Source organism: Lipophrys pholis (genome assembly GCF_963383615.2).
Source record: "Lipophrys pholis genome assembly, chromosome: 9".
NCBI lineage: Eukaryota > Metazoa > Chordata > Actinopteri > Blenniiformes > Blenniidae > Lipophrys > Lipophrys pholis.
The window spans coordinates 159,039-184,734 of record NC_137639.1 but is presented as its reverse complement, the minus strand read 5'-3'; the positions used below and the strand labels follow the sequence as shown (position 1 = coordinate 184,734).

Sequence of the window (25,696 nt, the reverse complement as noted above, 5' to 3'; positions counted from 1 at the left end):
GTCTGACCTGGTCATCTGCACTACAGGGGCCCCACAGGGCACTGTCCCGCCTCCCTACCATTTCACCCTGTACACTGCAGACTTCTCCCACAACACGACCAACTGTCATCTGCAGAAGTTCTCTGACGACTCTGCCATTGTCGGCCTCATCACCAATGGGGACGAGGGGGAGTACAGAGAACTCAACCTGGACTTTGTGGACTGGTGCCAGCGGAACCACCTCCAGATCAATGCGGGTAAAACCAAAGAGCGGCTGGTGGACTTTCACAGGCAGAGACCCACTCCCCCCACACTGGTGAACATCCAGGGAAAGGACATGGAGATCGTGGACTCTTCTAAGTACCTGGGTGTTCACCTGAACAATAAACTAGACTGGACTGACAAAACTGTATAATGATCTAAGAATCACTTTGTTTGAAAAAATGAAAGGCAGTGATCCTGATCTCTGATTGGCAGAAAGTGATCTGTAGAGTTGCTCATTTAGAAAGACGTTTGAGTACAATGAGACTGAACGCTGTGTATCCTGATGAAATGTTTCATATTGTAAATGTACCATGACGCTCATCTTCCTATTCATGTATTTAGTGTCATATAAGCCATGGACACTTAGATAAACAACATTTATACACACACACACTCCACACACACACATGATAAATGGACTCACTAATTTAGCGCCTTTTTACTGACAGCAGCCCCAAACTCTTCACATGGTTCATCACATTCACACCATTGGAGGCTGCAGCTGTTTGCGGTTCAGTGTCTTGCCCAAGGACACTTCGGCATGTCGGCAGCGCATAGGTGACATGGGAATTGAACCTGCAACATACCGATTGGGAGACGACCGCTCTACCAACCGTGCTATGTCACCCCTCATACACACTCCATACACACAGCATACACACACTACACACTCCATACACACTCTATACACTCCATGCACACTACACACTCTACACACCCTCTATAGACTCCATACACACTCTACACACTCCGTACACACGCTACACAATCCATCCATACACATTCTGCAAACTCCATACACACTAGTGTGTATCGAGTGTATAACTCGATACACACTCTATACACTCCGTACACACTCCATGAACACTCTGTACACACAATCCATACACACTCTATACACTCCATGCATACTCCATGCACACTCCGTACACACTCCATACACACTCTATACACTCTGTACACACTATATACACCCCGTACACACTCTACACACTCATATACACTCTATAGACCCCATACATACTATACACTGCATACACACTCTGCACACTCCATACACACTCTATAGAATCCATACACACTACACACTCTACACACTCCATACACACTCTGCATACTCCATATACACTCTAAACATTCCATACACTCTGTACACTCCATATGCACTCTACACACTCCATACACTGTACACGCTCCATACACTGTACACGCTCCATACACTCTACACGCTCCATACACTCTACACGCTCCATACACTCTACATGCTCCATACACTCTACACACTCCATACACTCTACACGCTCCATACACTCTACACTCTCCATACACTCTACACACTCTACACAATCCATACACACTCTACACAGTCCATACACACTCTACACAGTCCATACACACTCTACACACACGCTTTACACTCCGTACACAGTGTATACACTTTCTACACACTCGTTGTTGAGCTTTTTGACATCATTAGATTGAGGTGTGTTGAAGCTGGGAGGAGCTAAAACCTGCAGAACACCTGCCCTCCAGGACCGGAAGTGGGGAACCCTGCTGTACACATTCCATACACACACGACACACTTTGTACACACTGTACACAGTCCACACACACTCTATACACACTCTACACATTATACACCCTCCATACACCTGTTTGATCATACAAGTGTGATCATTTGATACATTGTTCAAACAAAATAGTGAGACATTCATCTGGAACTGCTGCACATACTATTCAGTCTGGTTCCTTCCCTGACCCCTGCTGACCCCTGCTAACCCCGGTGTGCTGCCAGAGGCTAGCAGAGCCAGCCTGGCCAGATCCTGAGTTCTGCACAAATCCTGAGTACTGCCTGGATCCTGAGTACTTCCTGGATCCTGAGTACTGCCCAGATCCTGAGTACTGCAAGGATCCTGAGTACTGCCTGGATCCTGAGTACTTCCTGGATCCTGAGTACTGCCTGGATCCGGATGCTCACCTGATTTCGGGTATGTGACGACAAACACGTCAGAGTCTCTGATCTCCAAGTCATATATCTGATCCACATCGTCCGGATCGTGCGTCCCGCTGATCAGGTTGAAGCCTTTGTGGCGCAGCAGCTCAGGGTGAGTCTTGGTATCATTTAAATCCATGGCAGCTACAAACACAATAAAGAGAGAATTGGGATTTATCCACGTGTTTCAGCAGCGCCAAAAGCAAACAGCTGATCTCTCCAAACATCTGCATCCTTCATCGAGCGTCCCTACGCTGCGCAAACTGGGGAAAAGTGGCCAAACGGCTGCGAGACAAAGAGAAGAGCCTGGCTGTAACCGGAGACTCTACACGGTGCGTACCTGCTGATCCGCTCCTCTGTCCTGCGGAATAGACGCTGTGCGCGCGTGTTTAACGGGCTTTCCGCGGTGTTCGTGCAGGAAAACCTGAAGTGAACCGGGTGATGTCGTGCAGGAAAACTTGAAGTGAACCGGGTGATGTCGTGCAGGAAAACTTGAAGTGAACCGGGTGATGTCGTGCAGGAAAACTTGAAGTGAACCGGGTGATGTCGTGCAGGAAAACCTGAAGTGAACCGGGTGATGTCGTGCAGGAAAATCCGAAGTGAACTGGGTGATGTCGTGCAGGATGCGCCGCCTCTTTGTGTTTGTCTCAATGAGCAGATGCGCGTCTGGCGCAAGTTTTTACGCATTGAGAAAAAAAATAGACCATGGGCCAGATATGGTCCCGGTGCACTTCCACCACCACCACCACTCAACAAAACGGTTTTTTTTTAAGTTCCTGATCTACTGAACATGAATATTTATGTTAACATTGAAAATTTAGGGATGCACTCCATGTTTTGGTTGCTTTTAAAAGGGTACCCTATGTCGCTTTTTTCGACTTTTGGGCCAAACGAAAATTAGAGGGTATTGGCCTATAATCTGAGTTTCCTTTTACTGATCTACATGGGACATGTGCCATTGCAAATCATATTGAATACCTTTTCAAAGATGTATTTGAAGTCACCATACTCTCAAAAATTACTTTCTTTGATTCAAAGACAAAATTTGTTTGCAACATTAGAAATGTACGGTCGAAATTCCAAACTCCTTAATAATTGTTAAAAAAAATCAATTGTTTATTAAAATGGTAAATAAACATATCAAATTATGTTCCCAATTTATTTGGGCTTTAAAATCAAATATAACCTCCACACTCCACATACTGAGATAACATTTATACCATCAGAACTTTGAGGACATATTTACAAGCATCTTGAAACATACAGTATACAGTCCCTTTCAGTGAGTCCTCGTCAGACTCTGAGCTGTCTCCACTGGGATAGTCCAGATCTGAAGATGTGCTCTCTGCTTCAGAGTACGAATCCTCATCACCGATGTCCATCAAGCCTTCAGTGATGTCTACTAACTGTTGGGGGACCACACATCCTTCGTACCACAGAGGCTTCAGCTTCCCATCCACCAGGATCTAACCACAGGGATAGATCTTAATTTGTTTTCCCACTAGTCGAGCAGACTAGTGAGCCATAGTTTGCACTAGTCCTGCACCCAGTGAAATATATTGTGTTTAACAAAAACAGTTTCATATTATATTAAAATCATTATCATAGAAATAACAATTGATTTTTTTAAATGCTACATTTTGTGTTGCAGGTACATCATCTTAGAGTTTTCTTCTCTTATGGTACACGGCAACAAACTATAAAAACTGCTCAGAATCTAGTCACCCCCTGCCTCCCTCATCACCTGCCTGCTGCTGTGTGGTTTAATGGGCTTTTGCACTTTTGCTTAGGCAATGGCTTATGCACATGGTGCAGCAACAGCTTGAAGTTCTCCGGCTGTTATAATTTTTATAATGACCTGATTCAAAATACTGTAAGATGCTGTGTAACTATACTGTATACAACAGACTGCTGCTTGATTTATTAGCTCATATTCGTGCATCATTGTAGATTACTTTAAAAAAAGTGGTGGAGCACTTGTTTTGTCTAACAAGACTCCTACTAGTTACTTCATCCTGTATTGCATGCATTGTAGTATTGTATAGTATCTACAGGACTGAGTCCAGACTCCTCACCCTGTGTCAGGTCTCTGTGTGTCTCACCTCGTGTTTCCAATTAACCAATGTTCCACTTGTGTCCACCCCTTCCTTGTGTATTTAAACTTCTGCCTGGCCTGTTTCCCGTCTGACCTGCTCCCGCCTGGCTTGTTTCCCCCCTCCAGTGACCTGCTCCCGCCTGGCTTGTTTCCCCCCTCCAGTGACCTGCTCCCGCCTGGCTTGTTTCCCCCCTCCAGTGACCTGCTCCCGCCTGGCTTGTTTCCCGCCTGGCCTGTTTCCCCCCCTCCAGTGACCTGCTCCCACCTGGCTTGTTTCCCCCCTCCAGTGACCTGCTCCCGCCTGGCTTGTTTCCCATCTGACCTGTTCCTGCCTGGCCTTGCCCCCCCCAGTGACCTGTTCCCGCCTGGCCTGTTTCCCATCTGACCTGTTCCTGCCTGGCCTGTTTCCCCCCTAGTGACCTGTTCCCATCTGGCCTCTTTCCCATCTGACCTGTTCCTGCCTGGCCTGTTTACCCCTCCAGTGACCTGTTCCCGCCTGGCCCGTTTCCCATCTGACCTGTTCCTGCCTGGCCTGTTTCCCCCCCTAGTGACCTGTTCCCACCTGGCCTCTTTCCCATCTGACCTGTTCCCACCTGGCCTCTTTCCCGCCTGGCCTGTTTCCCCCCCCAGTGTCCTGCTCCCGCCTGGCCTGTTTACCCCTCCAGTGACCTGTTCCCGCCTGGCCTGTTTCCCCCCCCCAGTGTCCTGTTCCCGCCTGGCCTGTTTCCCATCTGACCTGTTCCTGCCTGGCCTGTTTCCCCCCCTAGTGACCTGTTCCCACCTGGCCTCGTTCCCGCCTGGCCTGTTTCCCATCTGACCTGTTCCCGCCTGGCCTGTTTCCCCCCCCAGTGTCCTGTTCCCGCCTGGCCTGTTTCCCATCTGACCTGTTCCCGCCTGGCCTGTTTACCCCTCCAGTGACCTGTTCCCGCCTGGCCTGTTTCTCACCCCAGTGTCCTGCTCCCGCCTGGCCTGTTTCCCGTCTGACCTGTTCCCGCCTGGCCTGTTTACCCCTCCAGTGACCTGTTCCCGCCTGGCCTGTTTCCCCCACCAGTGTCCTGTTCCCGCCTGGCCTGTTTCCCATCTGACCTGTTCCCGCCTGGCCTGTTTCCCCCTCCAGTGACCTGTTCCCGCCTGGCCTGTTTCCCATCTGACCTGTTCCCACCTGGCCTCTTTCCCGCCTGGCCTGTTTCCCATCTGACCTGTTCCCGCCTGGCCTGTTTCCCATCTGACCTGTTCCCGCCTGGCCTGTTTCCCATCTGACCTGTTCCTGCCTGGCCTGTTTCCCCCCCCTAGTGACCTGTTCCCACCTGGCCTCTTTCCCGCCTGGCCTGTTTCCCCCACCAGTGTCCTGTTCCCGCCTGGCCTGTTTACCCCTCCAGTGACCTGTTCCCGCCTGGCCTGTTTACCCCTCCAGTGACCTGTTCCCACCTGGCCTCTTTCCCATCTGACCTGTTCCCGCCTGGCCTGTTTCCCCCCCCAGTGTCCTGTTCCCGCCTGGCCTGTTTCCCCCCCCAGTGTCCTGTTCCCGCCTGGCCTGTTTCCCCCCCCCAGTGTCCTGTTCCCGCCTGGCCTGTTTCCCATCTGACCTGTTCCTGCCTGGCCTGTTTCCCCCCCTAGTGACCTGTTCCCACCTGGCCTCATTCCCGCCTGGCCTGTTTCCCATCTGACCTGTTCCCGCCTGGCCTGTTTCCCCCCCCAGTGTCCTGTTCCCGCCTGGCCTGTTTCCCCCACCAGTGTCCTGTTCCCGCCTGGCCTGTTTCCCCCTCCAGTGACCTGTTCCCGCCTGGCCTGTTTCCCATCTGACCTGTTCCCACCTGGCCTCTTTCCCGCCTGGCCTGTTTCCCATCTGACCTGTTCCCGCCTGGCCTGTTTCCCATCTGACCTGTTCCCGCCTGGCCTGTTTCCCCCCTAAGTGACCTGTTCCCACCTGGCCTCTTTCCCGCCTGGCCTGTTTCCCCCACCAGTGTCCTGTTCCCGCCTGGCCTGTTTACCCCTCCAGTGACCTGTTCCCGCCTGGCCTGTTTACCCCTCCGACCTGTTCCCACCTGGCCTCTTTCCCATCTGACCTGTTTCCGCCCCCAGGCCTGTTCCCCCCCCCCCCCCAGTGACCTGTTCCCGCCTGGCCTGTTTACCCCTCCAGTGACCTGTTCCCATTTGACCTGTTCCCACCTGGCCTCTTTCCCGCATGGCCTGTTTACCCCTCCAGTGACCTGTTCCCGCCTGGTCCGTTTCCCATCTGAACTGTTCCTGCCTGGACTGTATCCTCCCCTAGTGACCTGTTCCCACCTGGCCTGTTTCCCCCCCTAGTGACCTGTTCCCACCTGGCCTCTTTCCCCCCCCAGTGTCCTGCTCCTGCCTGGCCTGTTTCCCATCTGACCTTTTCCCGCCTGGCCTGTTTACCTCTCCAGTGACCTGTTCCGACAGGTCTGTTTACCCCTCCAGTGACCTGTTCCCGCCTGGCCTGTTTCCCATCTGACCTGTTCCTGCCTGGCCTGTTTCCCCCCCCTAGTGACCTGTTCCCGCCTGGCCTCTTTCCCATCTGACCTGTTCCCGCCTGGCCTGTTTACCTCTCCAGTGACCTGCTCCCGCCTGGCCTGTTTACCTCTCCATTGACCTGTTCCCGCCTGGCCTGTTTCCCCCCCCAGTGTCCTGCTCCCGCCTGGCCTGTTTCCCATCTGACCTGTTCCGACAGGTCTGTTTACCCCTCCAGTGACCTGCTCCCGCCTGGCCTGTTTCCCATCTGACCTGTTCCGACAGGTCTGTTTACCCCTCCAGTGACCTGTTCCCGCCTGGCCTGTTTCCCATCTGACCTGTTCCTGCCTGGCCTGTTTCCCCCCCCTAGTGACCTGTTCCCGCCTGGCCTCTTTCCCATCTGACCTGTTCCCGCCTGGCCTGTTTACCTCTCCAGTGACCTGCTCCCGCCTGGCCTGTTTACCTCTCCAGTGACCTGCTCCCGCCTGGCCTGTTTACCTCTCCATTGACCTGTTCCCGCCTGGCCTGTTTCCCCCCCCAGTGTCCTGCTCCCGCCTGGCCTGTTTCCCATCTGACCTGTCTCCACCTGGCCTCTTTCCCGCCTGGCCTGTTTCCCGCCTGGCCTGTTTCCCATCTGACCTGTTCCCATCTGACCTGTCTCCACCTGGCCTCTTTCCCACCTGGCCTCTTTCCCATCTGACCTGTTCCCACCTGGCCTCTTTCCCGCCTGGCCTGTTACCCCCCCCAGTGTCCTGTTCCCGCCTGGCCTGTTTACCCCCCCAGTGTCCTGTTCCTGCCTGGCCTGTTTCCCCCCCGAGTGACCTGTTCCCACCTGGCCTCTTTCTCATCTGACCTGTTCCCACCTGGCCTCTTTCCCTTCTGACCTGTTCCCGCCTGGCCTGTTTCCCCCCCCCCCCCCCCACTGTACTTCTCCCGCCTGGCCTGTTTCCCATCTGGCCTGTTTCCCCCCCTAGTGACCTGTTCCCGCCTGGCCTGTTTCCCATCTGACCTGTTCCCGCCTGGCCTGTTTCCCATCTGACCTGTTCCCGCCTGGCCTGTTTCCCCCTCCAGTGACCTGTTCCCGCCTGGCCTGTTTCCCCCTCCAGTGACCTGTTCCCGCCTGGCCTGTTTCCCCCTCCAGTGACCTGTTCCCGCCTGGCCTGTTTCCCCCTCCAGTGACCTGTTCCCGCCTGGCCTGTTTCCCCCTCCAGTGACCTGTTCCCGCCTGGCCTGTTTACCCCTCCAGTGACCTGTTCCCGCCTGGCCTGTTTCCCCCACCAGTGTCCTGTTCCCGCCTGGCCTGTTTCCCCCTCCAGTGACCTGTTCCCGCCTGGCCTGTTTCCCCCTCCAGTGACCTGTTCCCGCCTGGCCTGTTTCCCATCTGACCTGTTCCCACCTGGCCTCTTTCCCGCCTGGCCTGTTTCCCATCTGACCTGTTCCCGCCTGGCCTGTTTCCCATCTGACCTGTTCCCGCCTGGCCTGTTTCCCATCTGACCTGTTCCCGCCTGGCCTGTTTCCCATCTGACCTGTTCCCGCCTGGCCTGTTTCCCCCCCTAGTGACCTGTTCCCACCTGGCCTCTTTCCCGCCTGGCCTGTTTACCCCTCCAGTGACCTGTTCCCGCCTGGCCCGTTTCCCATCTGACCTGTTTCCGCCCCCAGGCCTGTTCCCCCCCCCCCCCCCCCCCCCCCCCCCAGTGACCTGTTCCCGCCTGGCCTGTTTACCCCTCCAGTGACCTGTTCCCACCTGGCCTCTTTCCCGCATGGCCTGTTTACCCCTCCAGTGACCTGTTCCCGCCTGGTCCGTTTCCCATCTGAACTGTTCCTGCCTGGACTGTATCCTCCCCTAGTGACCTGTTCCCGCCTGGCCTGTTTCCCCCACCAGTGTCCTGTTCCCGCCTGGCCTGTTTCCCCCTCCAGTGACCTGTTCCCGCCTGGCCTGTTTCCCCCTCCAGTGACCTGTTCCCGCCTGGCCTGTTTCCCCCTCCAGTGACCTGTTCCCACCTGGCCTCTTTCCCGCCTGGCCTGTTTCCCATCTGACCTGTTCCCGCCTGGCCTGTTTCCCATCTGACCTGTTCCCGCCTGGCCTGTTTCCCATCTGACCTGTTCCCGCCTGGCCTGTTTCCCCCCCTAGTGACCTGTTCCCACCTGGCCTCTTTCCCGCCTGGCCTGTTTACCCCTCCAGTGACCTGTTCCCGCCTGGCCCGTTTCCCATCTGACCTGTTTCCGCCCCCAGGCCTGTTCCCCCCCCCCCCCCCCCCCCCCCCCCCCCCAGTGACCTGTTCCCGCCTGGCCTGTTTACCCCTCCAGTGACCTGTTCCCACCTGGCCTCTTTCCCGCATGGCCTGTTTACCCCTCAAGTGACCTGTTCCCGCCTGGTCCGTTTCCCATCTGAACTGTTCCTGCCTGGACTGTATCCTCCCCTAGTGACCTGTTCCCACCTGGCCTGTTTCCCCCCCCAGTGTCCTGCTCCTGCCTGGCCTGTTTCCCATCTGACCTTTTCCCGCCTGGCCTGTTTACCTCTCCAGTGACCTGTTCCGACAGGTCTGTTTACCCCTCCAGTGACCTGTTCCCGCCTGGCCTGTTTCCCATCTGACCTGTTCCTGCCTGGCCTGTTTCCCCCCCCTAGTGACCTGTTCCCGCCTGGCCTCTTTCCCATCTGACCTGTTCCCGCCTGGCCTGTTTACCTCTCCAGTGACCTGCTCCCGCCTGGCCTGTTTACCTCTCCATTGACCTGTTCCCGCCTGGCCTGTTTCCCCCCCCCCAGTGTCCTGCTCCCGCCTGGCCTGTTTCCCATCTGACCTGTTCCGACAGGTCTGTTTACCCCTCCAGTGACCTGCTCCCGCCTGGCCTGTTTACCCCTCCAGTGACCTGCTCCCGCCTGGCCTGTTTCCCATCTGACCTGTTCCGACAGGTCTGTTTACCTCTCCAGTGACCTGCTCCCGCCTGGCCTGTTTACCTCTCCAGTGACCTGCTCCCGCCTGGCCTGTTTACCTCTCCATTGACCTGTTCCCGCCTGGCCTGTTTACCTCTCCATTGACCTGTTCCCGCCTGGCCTGTTTCCCCCCCCAGTGTCCTGCTCCCGCCTGGCCTGTTTCCCATCTGACCTGTCTCCACCTGGCCTCTTTCCCGCCTGGCCTCTTTCCCGCCTGGCCTCTTTCCCGCCTGGCCTGTCTCCACCTGGCCTCTTTCCCACCTGGCCTCTTTCCCGCCTGGCCTGTTTACCCCCCGAGTGACCTGTTCCCACCTGGCCTCTTTCTCATCTGACCTGCTCCCGCCTGGCCTGTTTACCTCTCCAGTGACCTGCTCCCGCCTGGCCTGTTTACCTCTCCATTGACCTGTTCCCGCCTGGCCTGTTTACCTCTCCATTGACCTGTTCCCGCCTGGCCTGTTTCCCCCCCCAGTGTCCTGCTCCCGCCTGGCCTGTTTCCCATCTGACCTGTCTCCACCTGGCCTCTTTCCCGCCTGGCCTCTTTCCCGCCTGGCCTGTTTCCCATCTGACCTGTCTCCACCTGGCCTCTTTCCCACCTGGCCTGTTTACCCCCCGAGTGACCTGTTCCCGCCTGGCCTGTTTCCCCCCCTAGTGACCTGTTCCCGCCTGGCCTGTTTCCCATCTGACCTGTTCCCGCCTGGCCTGTTTCCCCCTCCAGTGACCTGTTCCCGCCTGGCCTGTTTACCCCTCCAGTGACCTGTTCCCGCCTGGCCTGTTTACCCCTCCAGTGACCTGTTCCCGCCTGGCCTGTTTACCCCTCCAGTGACCTGTTCTGGCCTGTTTCCCATCTGACCTGTTCCCACCTGGCCTCTTTCTCATCTGACCTGTTCCCGCCTGGCCTGTTTCCCCCCCCCCCCTCCCCCACTGTACTTCTCCCGCCTGGCCTGTTTCCCATCTGGCCTGTTTCCCCCCCTAGTGACCTGTTCCCGCCTGGCCTGTTTCCCCCCCTAGTGACCTGTTCCCGCCTGGCCTGTTTCCCCCTCCAGTGACCTGTTCCCGCCTGGCCTGTTTCCCCCTCCAGTGACCTGTTCCCGCCTGGCCTGTTTACCCCTCCAGTGACCTGCTCCCGCCTGGCCTGTTTACCTCTCCATTGACCTGTTCCCGCCTGGCCTGTTTCCCATCTGACCTGTCTCCACCTGGCCTCTTTCCCGCCTGGCCTCTTTCCCGCCTGGCCTCTTTCCCGCCTGGCCTCTTTCCCGCCTGGCCTGTTTCCCATCTGACCTGTCTCCACCTGGCCTCTTTCCCGCCTGGCCTGTTTCCCATCTGACCTGTTCCCATCTGACCTGTCTCCACCTGGCCTCTTTCCCACCTGGCCTCTTTCCCGCCTGGCCTGTTCCCCCCCCCCCAGTGTCCTGTTCCCGCCTGGCCTGTTTCCCCCCCGAGTGACCTGTTCCCACCTGGCCTCTTTCTCATCTGACCTGTTTCTCCCCCCCCCCCCACTGTACTTTTCCCGCCTGGCCTGTTTCCCATCTGGCCTGTTTCCCCCCCTAGTGACCTGTTCCCGCCTGGCCTGTTTCCCCCCCTAGTGACCTGTTCCCGCCTGGCCTGTTTCCCATCTGACCTGTTCCCGCCTGGCCTGTTTCCCCCTCCAGTGACCTGTTCCCGCCTGGCCTGTTTACCCCTCCAGTGACCTGTTCTGGCCTGTTTCCCATCTGACCTGTTCCTGCCTGGCCTGTTCCCCCCCCCCCCCCAGTGTCCTTCTCCTGCCTGGCCTGTTTCCCCCCCCCCCCCCCCAGTGTCCTTCTCCTGCCTGGCCTGTTTCTCCCCCCCCCCCCCCCCCCCCCCCCCAGTGTCCTTCTCCTGCCTGGCCTGTTTCTCCCCCCCCCCCCCCCCCCCCCCAGTGTCCTTCTCCCGCCTGGCCTGTTTCCCATCTGACCTGTCTCCACCTGGCCTCTTTCCCGCCTGGCCTGTTTCCCATCTGACCTGTTCCCATCTGACCTGTCTCCACCTGGCCTCTTTCCCACCTGGCCTCTTTCCCATCTGACCTGTTCCCACCTGGCCTCTTTCCCGCCTGGCCTGTTACCCCCCCCAGTGTCCTGTTCCCGCCTGGCCTGTTTACCCCCCCAGTGTCCTGTTCCTGCCTGGCCTGTTTCCCCCCCGAGTGACCTGTTCCCACCTGGCCTCTTTCTCATCTGACCTGTTCCCACCTGGCCTCTTTCCCTTCTGACCTGTTCCCGCCTGGCCTGTTTCCCCCCCCCCCCCCACTGTACTTCTCCCGCCTGGCCTGTTTCCCATCTGGCCTGTTTCCCCCCCTAGTGACCTGTTCCCGCCTGGCCTGTTTCCCATCTGACCTGTTCCCGCCTGGCCTGTTTCCCATCTGACCTGTTCCCGCCTGGCCTGTTTCCCCCTCCAGTGACCTGTTCCCGCCTGGCCTGTTTCCCCCTCCAGTGACCTGTTCCCGCCTGGCCTGTTTCCCCCTCCAGTGACCTGTTCCCGCCTGGCCTGTTTCCCCCTCCAGTGACCTGTTCCCGCCTGGCCTGTTTCCCCCTCCAGTGACCTGTTCCCGCCTGGCCTGTTTCCCCCACCAGTGTCCTGTTCCCGCCTGGCCTGTTTCCCCCACCAGTGTCCTGTTCCCGCCTGGCCTGTTTCCCCCTCCAGTGACCTGTTCCCGCCTGGCCTGTTTCCCCCTCCAGTGACCTGTTCCCGCCTGGCCTGTTTCCCATCTGACCTGTTCCCACCTGGCCTCTTTCCCGCCTGGCCTGTTTCCCATCTGACCTGTTCCCGCCTGGCCTGTTTCCCATCTGACCTGTTCCCGCCTGGCCTGTTTCCCCCCCTAGTGACCTGTTCCCACCTGGCCTCTTTCCCGCCTGGCCTGTTTCCCATCTGACCTGTTTCCGCCCCCAGGCCTGTTCCCCCCCCCCCCCCCCCCAGTGACCTGTTCCCGCCTGGCCTGTTTACCCCTCCAGTGACCTGTTCCCACCTGGCCTCTTTCCCGCATGGCCTGTTTACCCCTCCAGTGTCCTGCTCCCGCCTGGCCTGTTTCCCATCTGACCTGTCTCCACCTGGCCTCTTTCCCGCCTGGCCTCTTTCCCGCCTGGCCTCTTTCCCGCCTGGCCTCTTTCCCGCCTGGCCTCTTTCCCGCCTGGCCTCTTTCCCGCCTGGCCTGTTTCCCATCTGACCTGTCTCCACCTGGCCTCTTTCCCACCTGGCCTCTTTCCCGCCTGGCCTGTTTACCCCCCGAGTGACCTGTTCCCGCCTGGCCTGTTTCCCATCTGGCCTGTTTCCCCCCCTAGTGACCTGTTCCCGCCTGGCCTGTTTCCCATCTGACCTGTTCCCGCCTGGCCTGTTTCCCCCTCCAGTGACCTGTTCCCGCCTGGCCTGTTTCCCCCTCCAGTGACCTGTTCCCGCCTGGCCTGTTTACCCCTCCAGTGACCTGTTCCCGCCTGGCCTGTTTACCCCTCCAGTGACCTGTTCTGGCCTGTTTCCCATCTGACCTGTTCCCACCTGGCCTCTTTCTCATCTGACCTGTTCCCGCCTGGCCTGTTTCCCCCCCCCCCCCTCCCCCACTGTACTTCTCCCGCCTGGCCTGTTTCCCATCTGGCCTGTTTACCCCTCCAGTGACCTGTTCTGGCCTGTTTCCCATCTGACCTGTTCCCACCTGGCCTCTTTCTCATCTGACCTGTTCCCACCTGGCCTCTTTCTCATCTGACCTGTTCCCGCCTGGCCTGTTTCCCCCCCCCCCCCCTCCCCCACTGTACTTCTCCCGCCTGGCCTGTTTCCCATCTGGCCTGTTTCCCCCCCTAGTGACCTGTTCCCGCCTGGCCTGTTTCCCCCTCCAGTGACCTGTTCCCGCCTGGCCTGTTTCCCCCTCCAGTGACCTGTTCCCGCCTGGCCTGTTTCCCCCTCCAGTGACCTGTTCCCGCCTGGCCTGTTTCCCCCTCCAGTGACCTGTTCCCGCCTGGCCTGTTTACCCCTCCAGTGACCTGCTCCCGCCTGGCCTGTTTACCTCTCCATTGACCTGTTCCCGCCTGGCCTGTTTCCCATCTGACCTGTCTCCACCTGGCCTCTTTCCCACCTGGCCTCTTTCCCGCCTGGCCTCTTTCCCGCCTGGCCTCTTTCCCGCCTGGCCTGTTTCCCATCTGACCTGTCTCCACCTGGCCTCTTTCCCGCCTGGCCTGTTTCCCATCTGACCTGTTCCCATCTGACCTGTCTCCACCTGGCCTCTTTCCCACCTGGCCTCTTTCCCGCCTGGCCTGTTTCCCCCCCGAGTGACCTGTTCCCACCTGGCCTCTTTCTCATCTGACCTGTTTCCCCCCCCCCCCCCCACTGTACTTTTCCCGCCTGGCCTGTTTCCCATCTGGCCTGTTTCCCCCCCTAGTGACCTGTTCCCGCCTGGCCTGTTTCCCCCCCTAGTGACCTGTTCCCGCCTGGCCTGTTTCCCATCTGACCTGTTCCCGCCTGGCCTGTTTCCCCCTCCAGTGACCTGTTCCCGCCTGGCCTGTTTACCCCTCCAGTGACCTGTTCCCGCCTGGCCTGTTTACCCCTCCAGTGACCTGTTCTGGCCTGTTTCCCATCTGACCTGTTCCTGCCTGGCCTGTTCCCCCCCCCCCCCCCCAGTGTCCTTCTCCTGCCTGGCCTGTTTCCCCCCCCCCCCCCCAGTGTCCTTCTCCTGCCTGGCCTGTTTCTCCCCCCCCCCCCCCCCAGTGTCCTTCTCCCGCCTGGCCTGTTTCCCATCTGACCTGTCTCCACCTGGCCTCTTTCCCGCCTGGCCTGTTTCCCATCTGACCTGTTTCCCATCTGACCTGTTTCCCATCTGACCTGTTTCCCATCTGACCTGTCTCCACCTGGCCTCTTTCCCGCCTGGCCTCTTTCCCGCCTGGCCTGTTTCCCATCTGACCTGTTCCCATCTGACCTGTCTCCACCTGGCCTCTTTCCCACCTGGCCTGTTTACCCCCCCAGTGTCCTGTTCCCGACTGGCCTGTTTACCGTCTGAACTGTTCCCGACTGGCCTGTTTCCCCCCCGAGTGACCTGTTCCCACCTGGCCTCTTTCTCATCTGACCTGTTCCCACCTGGCCTCTTTCCCTTCTGACCTGTTCCCGCCTGGCCTGTTTCCCATCTGGCCTGTTTCCCCCGCTAGTGACCTGTTCCCGCCTGGCCTGTTTCCCATCTGACCTGTTCCCGCCTGGCCTGTTTACCCCTCCAGTGACCTGTTCCCGCCTGGCCTGTTTACCCCTCCAGTGACCCCTGTTCCCGCCTGGCCTGTTTCTCTCCCCCCCCCCCCCCCAGTGTCCTTCTCCTGCCTGGCCTGTTTCTCACCCCTCCAGTGACCTGTTCCCGCCTGGCCTGTTTCCCCCTCCAGTGACCTGTTCCCGCCTGGCCTGTTTACCCCTCCAGTGACCCCTGTTCCCGCCTGGCCTGTTTACCCCTCCAGTGACCCCTGTTCCCGCCTGGCCTGTTTACCCCTCCAGTGACCCCTGTTCCCGCCTGGCCTGTTTCTCACCCCTCCAGTGACCTGTTCCCGCCTGGCCTGTTTCTCTCCCCCCCCCCCCCCCCCCCCCCCAGTGTCCTTCTCCTGCCTGGCCTGTTTCTCACCCCTCCAGTGACCTGTTCCCGCCTGGCCTGTTTCTCTCCCCCCCCCCCCCAGTGTCCTTCTCCTGCCTGGCCTGTTTCTCACCCCTCCAGTGACCTGTTCCTGCCTGGCCTGTTTCCCATCTGACCTGTTCCCACCTGGCCTGTTTCCCCCCCTAGTGACCTGTTCCCGCCTGGCCTGTTTCCCATCTGACCTGTTCCCGCCTGGCCTGTTTCCCCCTCCAGTGACCTGTTCCCGCCTGGCCTGTTTACCCCTCCAGTGACCTGTTCCCGCCTGGCTTGTTTCCCATCTGACCTGTTCATGCCTGGCTTGTTTCCCATCTGACCTGTTCATGCCTGGCCTTGCCCCCCCCCAGTGACCTGTTCCCGCCTGACCTGTTTACCCCCCCAGTGACCTGTTCCCGCCTGACCTGTTTACCCCCCCAGTGACCTGTTCCCGCCTGACCTGTTTACCCCTCCAGTGACCTGTTCCCGCCTGGCCTGTTTCCCCCCCCTAGTGACCTGTTCCTGCCTGGCCTGTTTCCCCCCCCCTAGTGACCTGTTCCTGCCTGGCCTGTTTCCCCCCCCGAGTGACCTGTTCCTGCCTGGCCTGTTTCCCCCCCCGAGTGACCTGTTCCTGCCTGGCCTCTTTCCCATCTTACCTGTTCCCGCCTGGCCTGTTTCCCATCTGACCTGCTCCCGCCTGGCCTGTTTTCCGCCCCCAGTGTCCTGCTCCCGCCTGGCCTGTTTTCCGCCCCCAGTGTCCTGCTCCCGCCTGGCCTGTTTTCCGCCCCCAGTGTCCTGCTCCCGCCTGGCCTGTTTTCCGCCCCCAGTGTCCTGCTCCCGCCTGGCCTGTTTTCCGCCCCCAGTGTCCTGCTCCCGCCTGGCCTGTTTTCCCCCCCCTAGTGACCTGTTCCCGCCTGGCCTGTTTTCCCCCCCCTAGTGACCTGTTCCCGCCTGGCCTGTTTTCCCCCCCCTAGTGACCTGTTCCCGCCTGGCCTGTTTTCCCCCCCCTAGTGACCTGTTCCCGCCTGGCCTGTTTTCCCCCCCCTAGTGACCTGTTCCCGCCTGGCCTGTTTTCCCCCCCCTAGTGACCTGTTCCCGCCTGGCCTGTTTCACATCTGGCCTGTCCCCCAGTCTTGTGTTTACTGGTCCCCCCCTGTCCTGTTTTCGCCCCCAATCTCTAGTTTTCCGTGTTCCCTGAACTGTCAGTCCCTGTTCCTAGTTTCCCTCTGCCTCCCGAGCATCTCGTCGCCCTTGTGTTCCCTGCATTTTCCTCGTGTTCCCTGGACTTTGTCTCAACAAACCTGGTTGTTACGGAACTGGCTGAGTCTGCATTTGGGTCCACCCTTCAAATTCCTGACACCCTGCATGCGAGCACTGATTTGGTATACGTCTCTTCTCTATGTATGCTCAGTCATGAGACTGATATGTTTAAATTAAATTACATCAAAATGAAACTGTCAAATTGACTAGATGAAGAAAAATATAAATTTGAGTGAGTGACTTGAGTATTTTCTTGTGCTGCCCCTGCCATATTGAAATGAAACTTTAATATTGATCCCAATCACACAGACATTAACCCATGCCTGGTATGGCAGCTCTGCATAGCAAGTCATGTGACTGTTGCAGAGCACTCAGCTGTGGGGTGAACCCAGCAGGGTTAATGTCTGTGTGATTGGGATCAGTGTTAAAGTTTCATTTCAATATCTTCTTTATTCTTTTAGTCTTAAGTTTCTAATTTTATTTACAACAATACATGATGATATACTAGCAGAATATAGTTTATCTACTGAAATGCCTTCTCACTATGTGATCAGTCAAAGTTCTAGGGAGGCATTTGCAGATGAAGACAAGGTGGATGTCAGTGGCAAAACCCTGCACTTAATCCTTTCTTGTAATGCCTGTTCACTACAATATCTTCATTATTCAATGTTTCCAGGGCTTGACATTAAGGATTGTGACACATTTTTACTTGCCCGAAGTTTAATGGTAATTCATAAGCTTGGGTAAAGTATGAATTCCACCATTAATCCATTGTAAAATGTTTCTGGAATTGTTTTTTGAATAAACTTGAAGTTATTTGACTCAATTACAAATGACTAGACAAACATAATAGGATTTCACGAATAATTTTTACAGTTTAACTTCTTTCCATGAGAGTATTTCCATGCAGATTCTGACATAGTACTGAAACATTTAGAAGTTTAGCCTATCAGAGTTCATTTACATATTTAATTTATTTACACATTAACACAGTCAATTACCTCAGAATAGCTGAAAACACTATTATATACAAGTACTGCATTAATGATTTAAAGGGAAGAATTAAATTCTCGTGCATACTAGAGAATTAATGACTAGTTTTAAACAGAAAATACATTGTAGTATTATACATTAACTGATATTCAGTGACTAGAGTACACCAATAAAAAGACACAAACTGATACATGACAGAGTTCAGTACTGTAGAACACAAACTGACAAAATGTGGATCCAGTTTGTCACTAACATATTTCTAAAACAAGTATTGAAGCACAATTCATGAACATTGAAAAGTTCTTATTTCAGGAGTCTGATGGACGGTCAGCTTCAGGAACTTGCTCGTCTACACTGCAGTAGGGAAGCACCGAGCCATGTTTTTTCACTTCTGATCTGATCCTGATACCTGAATTTGATATCTGCTGATACTATTCTGATACCAGAGCTCTGTTTGCCTTAATATTATTATCATTATTGTTGATTTTATAGGAGTCTGTAATAAACTCCTCTCTACAGTAAAGTATGAAATGTACTAATGTATACATGTATTCTCTCTAAAGACAACTTGAGGTTAGTATCAGGACAGAAAAGGAAGCAGTACAAAGTATTTATGTTCCATGTGGACAATGTGGGGGTCTGCGTGACATCATCATCTCATACTTCCGGTGTGCTACCCAAGTGGCTGCACAATACAACAGCTCCTGGCTTTTTCCTACTCTTTTCCTATTTTCTCCTACTAACTGTTCTTTTAGTGGATTTTTTTTGTACGACAATCATCCTGTCACAAGATGGCTATAACTCTGGCCAAGTCTGTCCTGGTTTTTCTCATTTTAATAACTTTACTGGCTACACCTGTGACCGCGGATGCCGGGTGCTGCAGCAGTCCTATTGTTTACACTAGGGATCAGCTGTTAGCCCTCAGTAACGCAGCTAAGCTAACCGGCGAAAGACCCGATGTTCCCCCCGGGCTGAAGAGAAGGCGACGGGGAGGCCGTGCCGGAGTAAAACACCGCAACAGGAAGCACCGCTACAAACCCGTCCTACCATCGATCGTCACCGGGAACGTAAGATCCCTTACAAACAAGATGGACGAGCTCGCGGCGCTAACCCGGCATCAGAGGGAATATCGGGAATGTAGCCTGATGCTATTCACGGAGACCTGGCTAACGGAGCTAACACCGGACTCGAACGTTACGCTGGATAGTTTCCACCTGACACGGGCAGAGAGGACAAAGGAGAGTGGTAAGTGGAAAGGAGGAGGGCTGGCAGTGTTTGTGAACGATAGATGGTGTAATCCCGGGCACATCACTGTTAAAGAACAACTCTGCTGTAAGGACATTGAACTGTTAGCCGTTAGCATGAGGCTGTATTACCTGCCGCGGGAATTCTCGCACGTTATCGCGATAACTGCGTACGTCCCCCCCTCTGCTAACGCCCACGCAGCGTGTGATGTCCTGCACTCGCTCACAAACAGGCTGCAGACACAACACCCACAGGCTCTCCTCCTCATCACCGGGGATTTTAATCATGCCTCTCCTTCCTCTACTCTGCCCACCTTCAAACAATATGTCACCTGCTGCACCAGAGACAATAAAATACTGGACCTTTTCTATGCCAACACCAAGGGGGCATACACCTCATCTCCTCTCCCTCCCCTTGGCCGATCAGATCACAACCTTGTGCACCTCCTGCCTGTGTACAAACCTCTGGTACACAGACAACCAGCTGTGACCCGCACAATTAAAATCTGGTCCGATGAGGCAGAAGAGGCTCTCAAAGACTGTTTTGAGACAACTGCATGGGAAGTGTTCTATGAGGACCACGGGGAGGACATCGACAGCCTCACAAACTGCATCACAGACTACATAAACTTCTGTGTGGATTACACGGTACCCACCAAGACCATACGCTGTTTTGCAAACAGCAAACCGTGTATCACTCCTGAGATAAGGGCCGTCCTCAGGGACAAAAGGAGGGCCTTTGAAACAAAAGACAGGGAGGAGATGAGGACTGTGCAGAGAGAGCTGAGGAGGAAGATCAGGGAGGGGAAAAGCAGCTACAGGAGGAAGATGGAGGAACAGCTGCAGCAGCGGAATGTCAGCGGAGTCTGGAAGGACCTGAAAGCGATCTCGGGTCACAAGGACTCCAACATCGAGCTGGTTCGGGACCAGGAGTGGGTGAATGATCTGAACATTTTCTTCAACAGATTTGAACAGACATCCGCCCCTGCCTGCCCCGACCCATTCCATCCCGCTGCAATCACCACCACCAGCTGTCCCCACCCCCATCCCACCCCCCTGCACACCGCTCTCTGCTTCCCTCAGTGTCAGCCACACCCTCACTCCCACAACTACCCCCCCACAGCCCCCTGCTCCAGCCTGTCCTTCACAACAGCCCAGGTGAACAGAGAGCTGAGGAGGCTAAAGGTCAGGAAGGCAACCGGTCCGGATGGCATCAGCTCCAGACTCCTCAGAACCTGTGCAGACCAGCTCAGTGGGGTCATAGGGCACATGTTCAATCTGAGCCTTCAACTGGGGAGAGTACCACAGCTCTGGAAGACGACCTGTGTGGTACCGGTGCCGAAGATCTCCCGCCCCAAGGACTTCAACCACTTCAGGCCTGTGGCGCTGACATCACACCTGATGAAGACCTTGGAGAGGTTGGTCCTTCTCCATCTGCGCCCCCTGGTGAGCTCATCGATGGACCAGCTGCAGTTCGCCTACCAGCCAGGCATCGGGGTGGAGGACGCCGTCCTCTACCTCATGGAGAGATCTCTCTCTCACCTGGAGAGGGCTGGGAGCACTGTGAGGATCATGTTCTAGGATTTCTCCAGTGCTTTCAACACCATCCAGCCCACGCTTCTGGGGGACAAGCTGCAGCACACTGGAGTTGACCCGCACCTCACATCCTGGCTCCTGGACTACCTGACCAACCGGCCACAGTTTGTGAGGACACGGGACTGTGTGTCTGACCTGGTCATCTGCAGTACGGGGGCTCCACAGGGGACGATCCTGGCTCCCTTCCTCTTCACCCTCTACACTGCAGACTTCTCCCACAACACATCCACCTGTCACCTGCAGAAGTTCTCTGACGACTCCGCCATCGTCGGCCTCATCACCAACGACGACGAGGCGGAGTACAAAGAACTCAACCTGGACTTTGTGGACTGGTGCCAGCGGAACCACCTCCAGATCAATGCGGGTAAAACCAAAGAGCTGGTGGTGGACTTCCGCAGGCGGAGACCCACCCCCCCCCACACCGGTGAACATTCAGGGAAAGGACATTGAGATAGTGGACTCTTCTAAGTACGTGGGTGTTCACCTGAACAATAAACTGGACTGGTCTGACAACACACAAGCTCTCTACAAGAAGGGCCAGAGAAGACTCCATCTGCTGCGGAGACTCAGGTCCTTTGGAGTGCAGGGACCTTTTATGACTCAGTGGTGGCATCAGCCATTTTCTATGGAGCAGCAGCACTACGGCTGCAGACAGGAACAAACTGAACAAACTGGTGAGGAAGGCCAGCTCTGTCCTGGGCTGCCCCCTGGACCCTGTGGAGGTAGTGGGAGACAGGAGGATGTTGAAGAAGCTTTAATCCCTGATGGAGACCGTCTCCCACCCCCTACATGGTACCGTCACATCACTGGGCAGCTCCTTCAGTGACAGGCTTCTCCACCCGCGGTGTCTGAAGGAGAGACTCTGCCGGTCCTTCCTCCCTGCTGCAGTCAGACTCTTCAACCAAGCTTGCTCCCAGTAGACCACTGCACACCACCACCGGACAATATCACTCCACTCTAACTGGGCAAGAAGTGGTGCTATAACTATAATAATCTATAAGAACGTATTTACTATGTAAAATACATCCACCTCCATATTCTGTACATGTCCACACTTATAGGCACCGTGTGCATATTTTCTTTTATTATATTATATTTTTATCTGCTTCTTTGTGCAATACATTCACCCCCATATTCTGTACATGTTCACACCTATAGGCACCGTGTGCATATTGTTGCTATTATATTGTATTTTTATCTGCTTTTTTAGTTCCTGCTATGTGTGCTTCTTTCTCTGTACTATCCTGCTGTGCCACTGCAAATTTCTCCACATGCGAGATAAATAAAGGGATATCTTATATCTTACCTCTTACCTTCAGGAAATCCAGTCCACCATTTGCAGCCAGCGAGCAGAGCAGCAGCAGGGAAACACTGTGGATCATTTCAGCAACAGTGAAGCAGACGAGGCTTCATGGATCAGAAATCCCCGCAGGTTGGATCAGAAATTTCTAATTTTGCAGCCGTAGTATTGTTTTAACTAGTTTCACTTCGCCCAGGCCTTTGAATGCACTGGTTGTGTCGCACTCAGTAAATGCATGCATGGCCAGAAGCGCTGTTGCGTGTTCTGGTGAATAACCACGTGCAATTTCGCCAACGTCGATTAACCGCTTTTCGTTCCCAGTCCCTGTGTCAAAGAAGACTCTCAAATCGGTCATGGTTGAAGCATAGTACGAGTATCGCAAAGATGTCACTGTCTGGGCTCTTCACCCTCACGGGGCTATAGCTCTGACACTTGGCGTATTCCCAGTAGAGGATTACCCTGGAGTCTCTTTCCTCCTGAGTTGAGTTGAGACTGTCTAGTTCTCTTTTGGATGTTGTCACATCATCTTCAGACATCTTAAGATATGCTGTTTTTTCACAGGTCACAATGATTCGTCTCCCATGCAATCTGCGGGAATATCCATCTTAACTCCAGAGTCACACGAGGATTTCGATGAACTGTTGCTTGTTTTGGTCATTGCTCAAGAAAGACTTCCAGTCTGCTGGTTTCTTGGTTTTCTCACCTTTCAGGATAAGCTTTGATCCAGTACCCCTTCTCAGCCGCTCCATCGCCTTCACGGAGTTGGGTACATAACTGTCAGTGCTGAATACAAAATCGCCTGTTTGTTGCATCATTTTGAAGATCTTACGGCTTATCTGGCTGAAATTCCCTGGTACCTCTTTCAATTGGTGGAAACAGGCGTTGCCATCAATAATGACCAGCGTTTCTTCCGTGGGTGGTGTAGTTGCATCCTTAATGTCTTTCGTTAGGTGAGCAAATGACTTTGATTTGTCGGTCTTGGCAAGGAAACCGTTGGTGGTCCCAATCCTATATGGTACAGGGGTCAGTGGGTAGGTCAGCAGTTCTCTCAGATCCAGTTGAATGCCATAGTTTTGGGACTTCATGAATAACTGGAAGGCGGCGTTGCCTTATTGCTGGAACTGTAGAACTTTGTTCTTTGTCGATGTCACTTTAATTTTCCTGTTCATGTCGCCTAAGGTTATCAGGCGCTTGACAGGCTCAAAGAAGTCGCATCTTGACACCAAACGCGTTGCAATGAAGGTTTCTTTTGCATATTTGCCAGCCTCTTCTGCACAAAGGACATCTTTCAGGACTTCTCAAGACGCAGCAGCTCCTGAAGAGATTATCAGTAATTGTTCGTTACTTTCTGTCGTGAATGGGTTCAAGAAGCTTTCCACTGCTTTCAGAAGCTCTCACCACCAGCTTCTCACCCATCAGGAACTTGGTGGAACAGACATCATGGTGCTTTATTCCAGATGTTCTTCCAGCCAACACGTCTTTTTGTATTATTATTAGACCATAAGAGTAACACTAAAAATAAATAATGTCACCAGTCTTTTCTGTAAATTAATTCCATACAAAAAATGACATTGAATCTGTTGTCCCAAAAATCAATTTCGACAGTATGATGACTTCAAATTAGTGCTGTCAATTGATTAAAAAAAATTAACTAAGTAATTGCACAATTTTTTGTAATCGATTGCGATTAATTGCATTGTTTTTCTACTGAAGACTGAAGCTTGTAATGGATATTTATTAGGGATGTCCCGATCCGATCGGTAGACATCGGATCGGGCCGATATTGGTGATTTGTGAGTGATCGGGAATCGGTAAATCCAGTCGATCGCCCCGCCGATCTAAAAAAAAAAAAAAATTTTCACGTCAGCTGCCGTAAAGTGAGCCCTGTTTGAGACCTGCCGTAAACTGAGGTTAGCAGCCTGAAGCCATTGAGAGGATAAACCAGCAGTCTGGAGGGATTTTAAGGTTGATAACCAAACCAGTCCAGCGACCAGTTGTACTATTTGCTTCACCACAGTCCCGAGAGGTGGAGCACCAGAGCTTCACTTAACACAACAAATCAGATAAGACATCTAAAAAGTAAACATGCGGCGGAGTACGCTCAGCAAAGACCATCGTCCGTGGAAAAAAGATGACGTAATCGCAGATGTGTGCAGAGAACAAAACACTATAAACATGAAGAAAATGGAGAGAACCTGACATCCGTATGGACTGATGACGCATCTGATGATATCAGGGAGTCTCAACCATTAAACTACTGATCTGGATGATAAAACTAGAATATGGACCGCGGGTCATACCACTACGCGGCCGCCATGTTTGTTTACAACTGGATGAGCAGGAGGGTGGGTGGGAGATGAGCAGTAACAGGCTCTGTAACCTCCATCAGTCTCTGCAGGAGGGAATTGCACCGTGAAAGAATCTTTCCATCTTGGGAGCCGGATTAAAAACTTTGTGGATACAGTGGATCCGCAAACTGGTGTCGTGTAAACGGACCCCCCAAAAGTGAAGAAGGTTTTGCGGATACACTCTAATTCGTTGTCGTGTAAACGGGGCCTACTTTGAAGGGAGACTGGGATATTGTGAATAAGTTTCAGAGAGAACTATGTTCAGAATACTTTTGTCAAACAGGTTTTACCACTTTGAAGTGGAATGAAGTGTTTATAATTCACATTGAAATGTAAATGGTTTGTGACATTTCAGGTCAAATTGACTCACTGGGTTTCATTTTTAAATCTTTTTTATTTGCCACAAAATCCAGGGGAAGTTGTTTAAGTTAAGATAAATAAGAGAAACAAGACTACAGAGTGTAATTGGGTTTTTGTTGTTATGACTGAATAAAGTTTAAATAAGTTCTTAAGTCATTCTGAGGAGAATTTTGATTCAATAAGTGAGTTTTACAATAATTTCTAGGTAAACAAAGCTTCTGCCAATACTGCTTTTAGCTTCAGACATCTTAGTCGCTCCAAAAATACACTATTGAGTATATTTGCAATAGCAATGTAAGTATCGGATCGGGAAAGTATTGGTATCGGCCGATACTCAATTCTGAAAAAACAGATCGGTATCGGGGTCCAAAAAGTGTGATCGGGACATCCCTAATATTTATTGAGGGAAAACCACGGAATTAATGTCAACTCAACACACAGATAAAATATTTAAATCAAAAGACTATTTTTATATCGTCCTTTTAGCTTTGGTGAAACTGTTTCTCTCCAAGATCAGCAAAATAATAAAACCAAAAATAAATAATGAATAAACATCGAACATAAGTCTGGGGTTTGTTAGAGTACAGGTCCACCACTTTGACAATTTAAATATTTCTAGAAAAAAAGTTGTACACTTATTACATGAACAGAGCGGAAATAGAATACTGTAATATCCAGACACACACACACACACACACACACACACAAAATGGAAGTAAACAAAACTGCGTTAATTACATTACTTTTTAAAACTAATTTAACATTTCAAATGAATTCATTTAATTAACGTGTTATTTTTGACAGCACTACTTCAACCACATCTTTGGAAAGGTTATCCAATATGCTTTCCAGTGATATACCTCCCATGTAGATCAGCAAAAGGAAACTCAGATTATAGGGCAAGAACAAACCATACACCCTTATTTGTCCTTTGGCCCAAAAGTCGACAAAAGCAACCAAAACATGAAGCGCATCCCCAGATTTTTAATGTTAACATGGATATTCATTTTCAGTAGATCCAGGAACTTCAGAAAAACTGTTTTGTTGAGTGGTGGTGGTGGTGGTGGTGGTGCACAGGGACCATATCTGGCCCATGGCCTAAAAGAGCAAGTGGAGAAATGTCCTCCATCACTTCCCATCAGCTGCGAGCATGATGTCAGAGCAGAGGAGCAGAAGCAGGCATGTCAGCCCAGGTTACATCCCAGGTAACAGCCGAGGTTACATCCCAGGTAACATCCCATGTCACAGCCCAGGTTACAGCCCGGGTTGCATCCCACTTTACATTCC

General features: G+C 53.6%; 1 protein-coding gene across 3 annotated transcripts in view; it reads right to left on the bottom strand.

Annotated features, from left to right (window-relative positions):
- Window positions 1-2,891, bottom strand: part of LOC308114774 (amine sulfotransferase-like) — a 29,146-nt gene extending 26,255 nt beyond the window's left edge. Inside the window, exons 1-2 of one of the 3 annotated variants that reach the window (XM_080471932.1) lie at window positions 2,578-2,891; window positions 2,223-2,381 (exon numbers count right to left, since the gene is read on the bottom strand). In XM_080471932.1, the coding sequence (XP_080328058.1) occupies window positions 2,223-2,376 (154 nt within the window). In that variant the 5' untranslated portion in view covers window positions 2,377-2,381; window positions 2,578-2,891. Of the gene's footprint in view, window positions 1-2,222; window positions 2,556-2,577 lie in introns of those variants that run through there. The other 2 variants (XM_080471931.1, XM_080471933.1) reach the window with 2 other exon arrangements.
- Window positions 2,892-25,696: the final 22,805 nt, after the last annotated feature.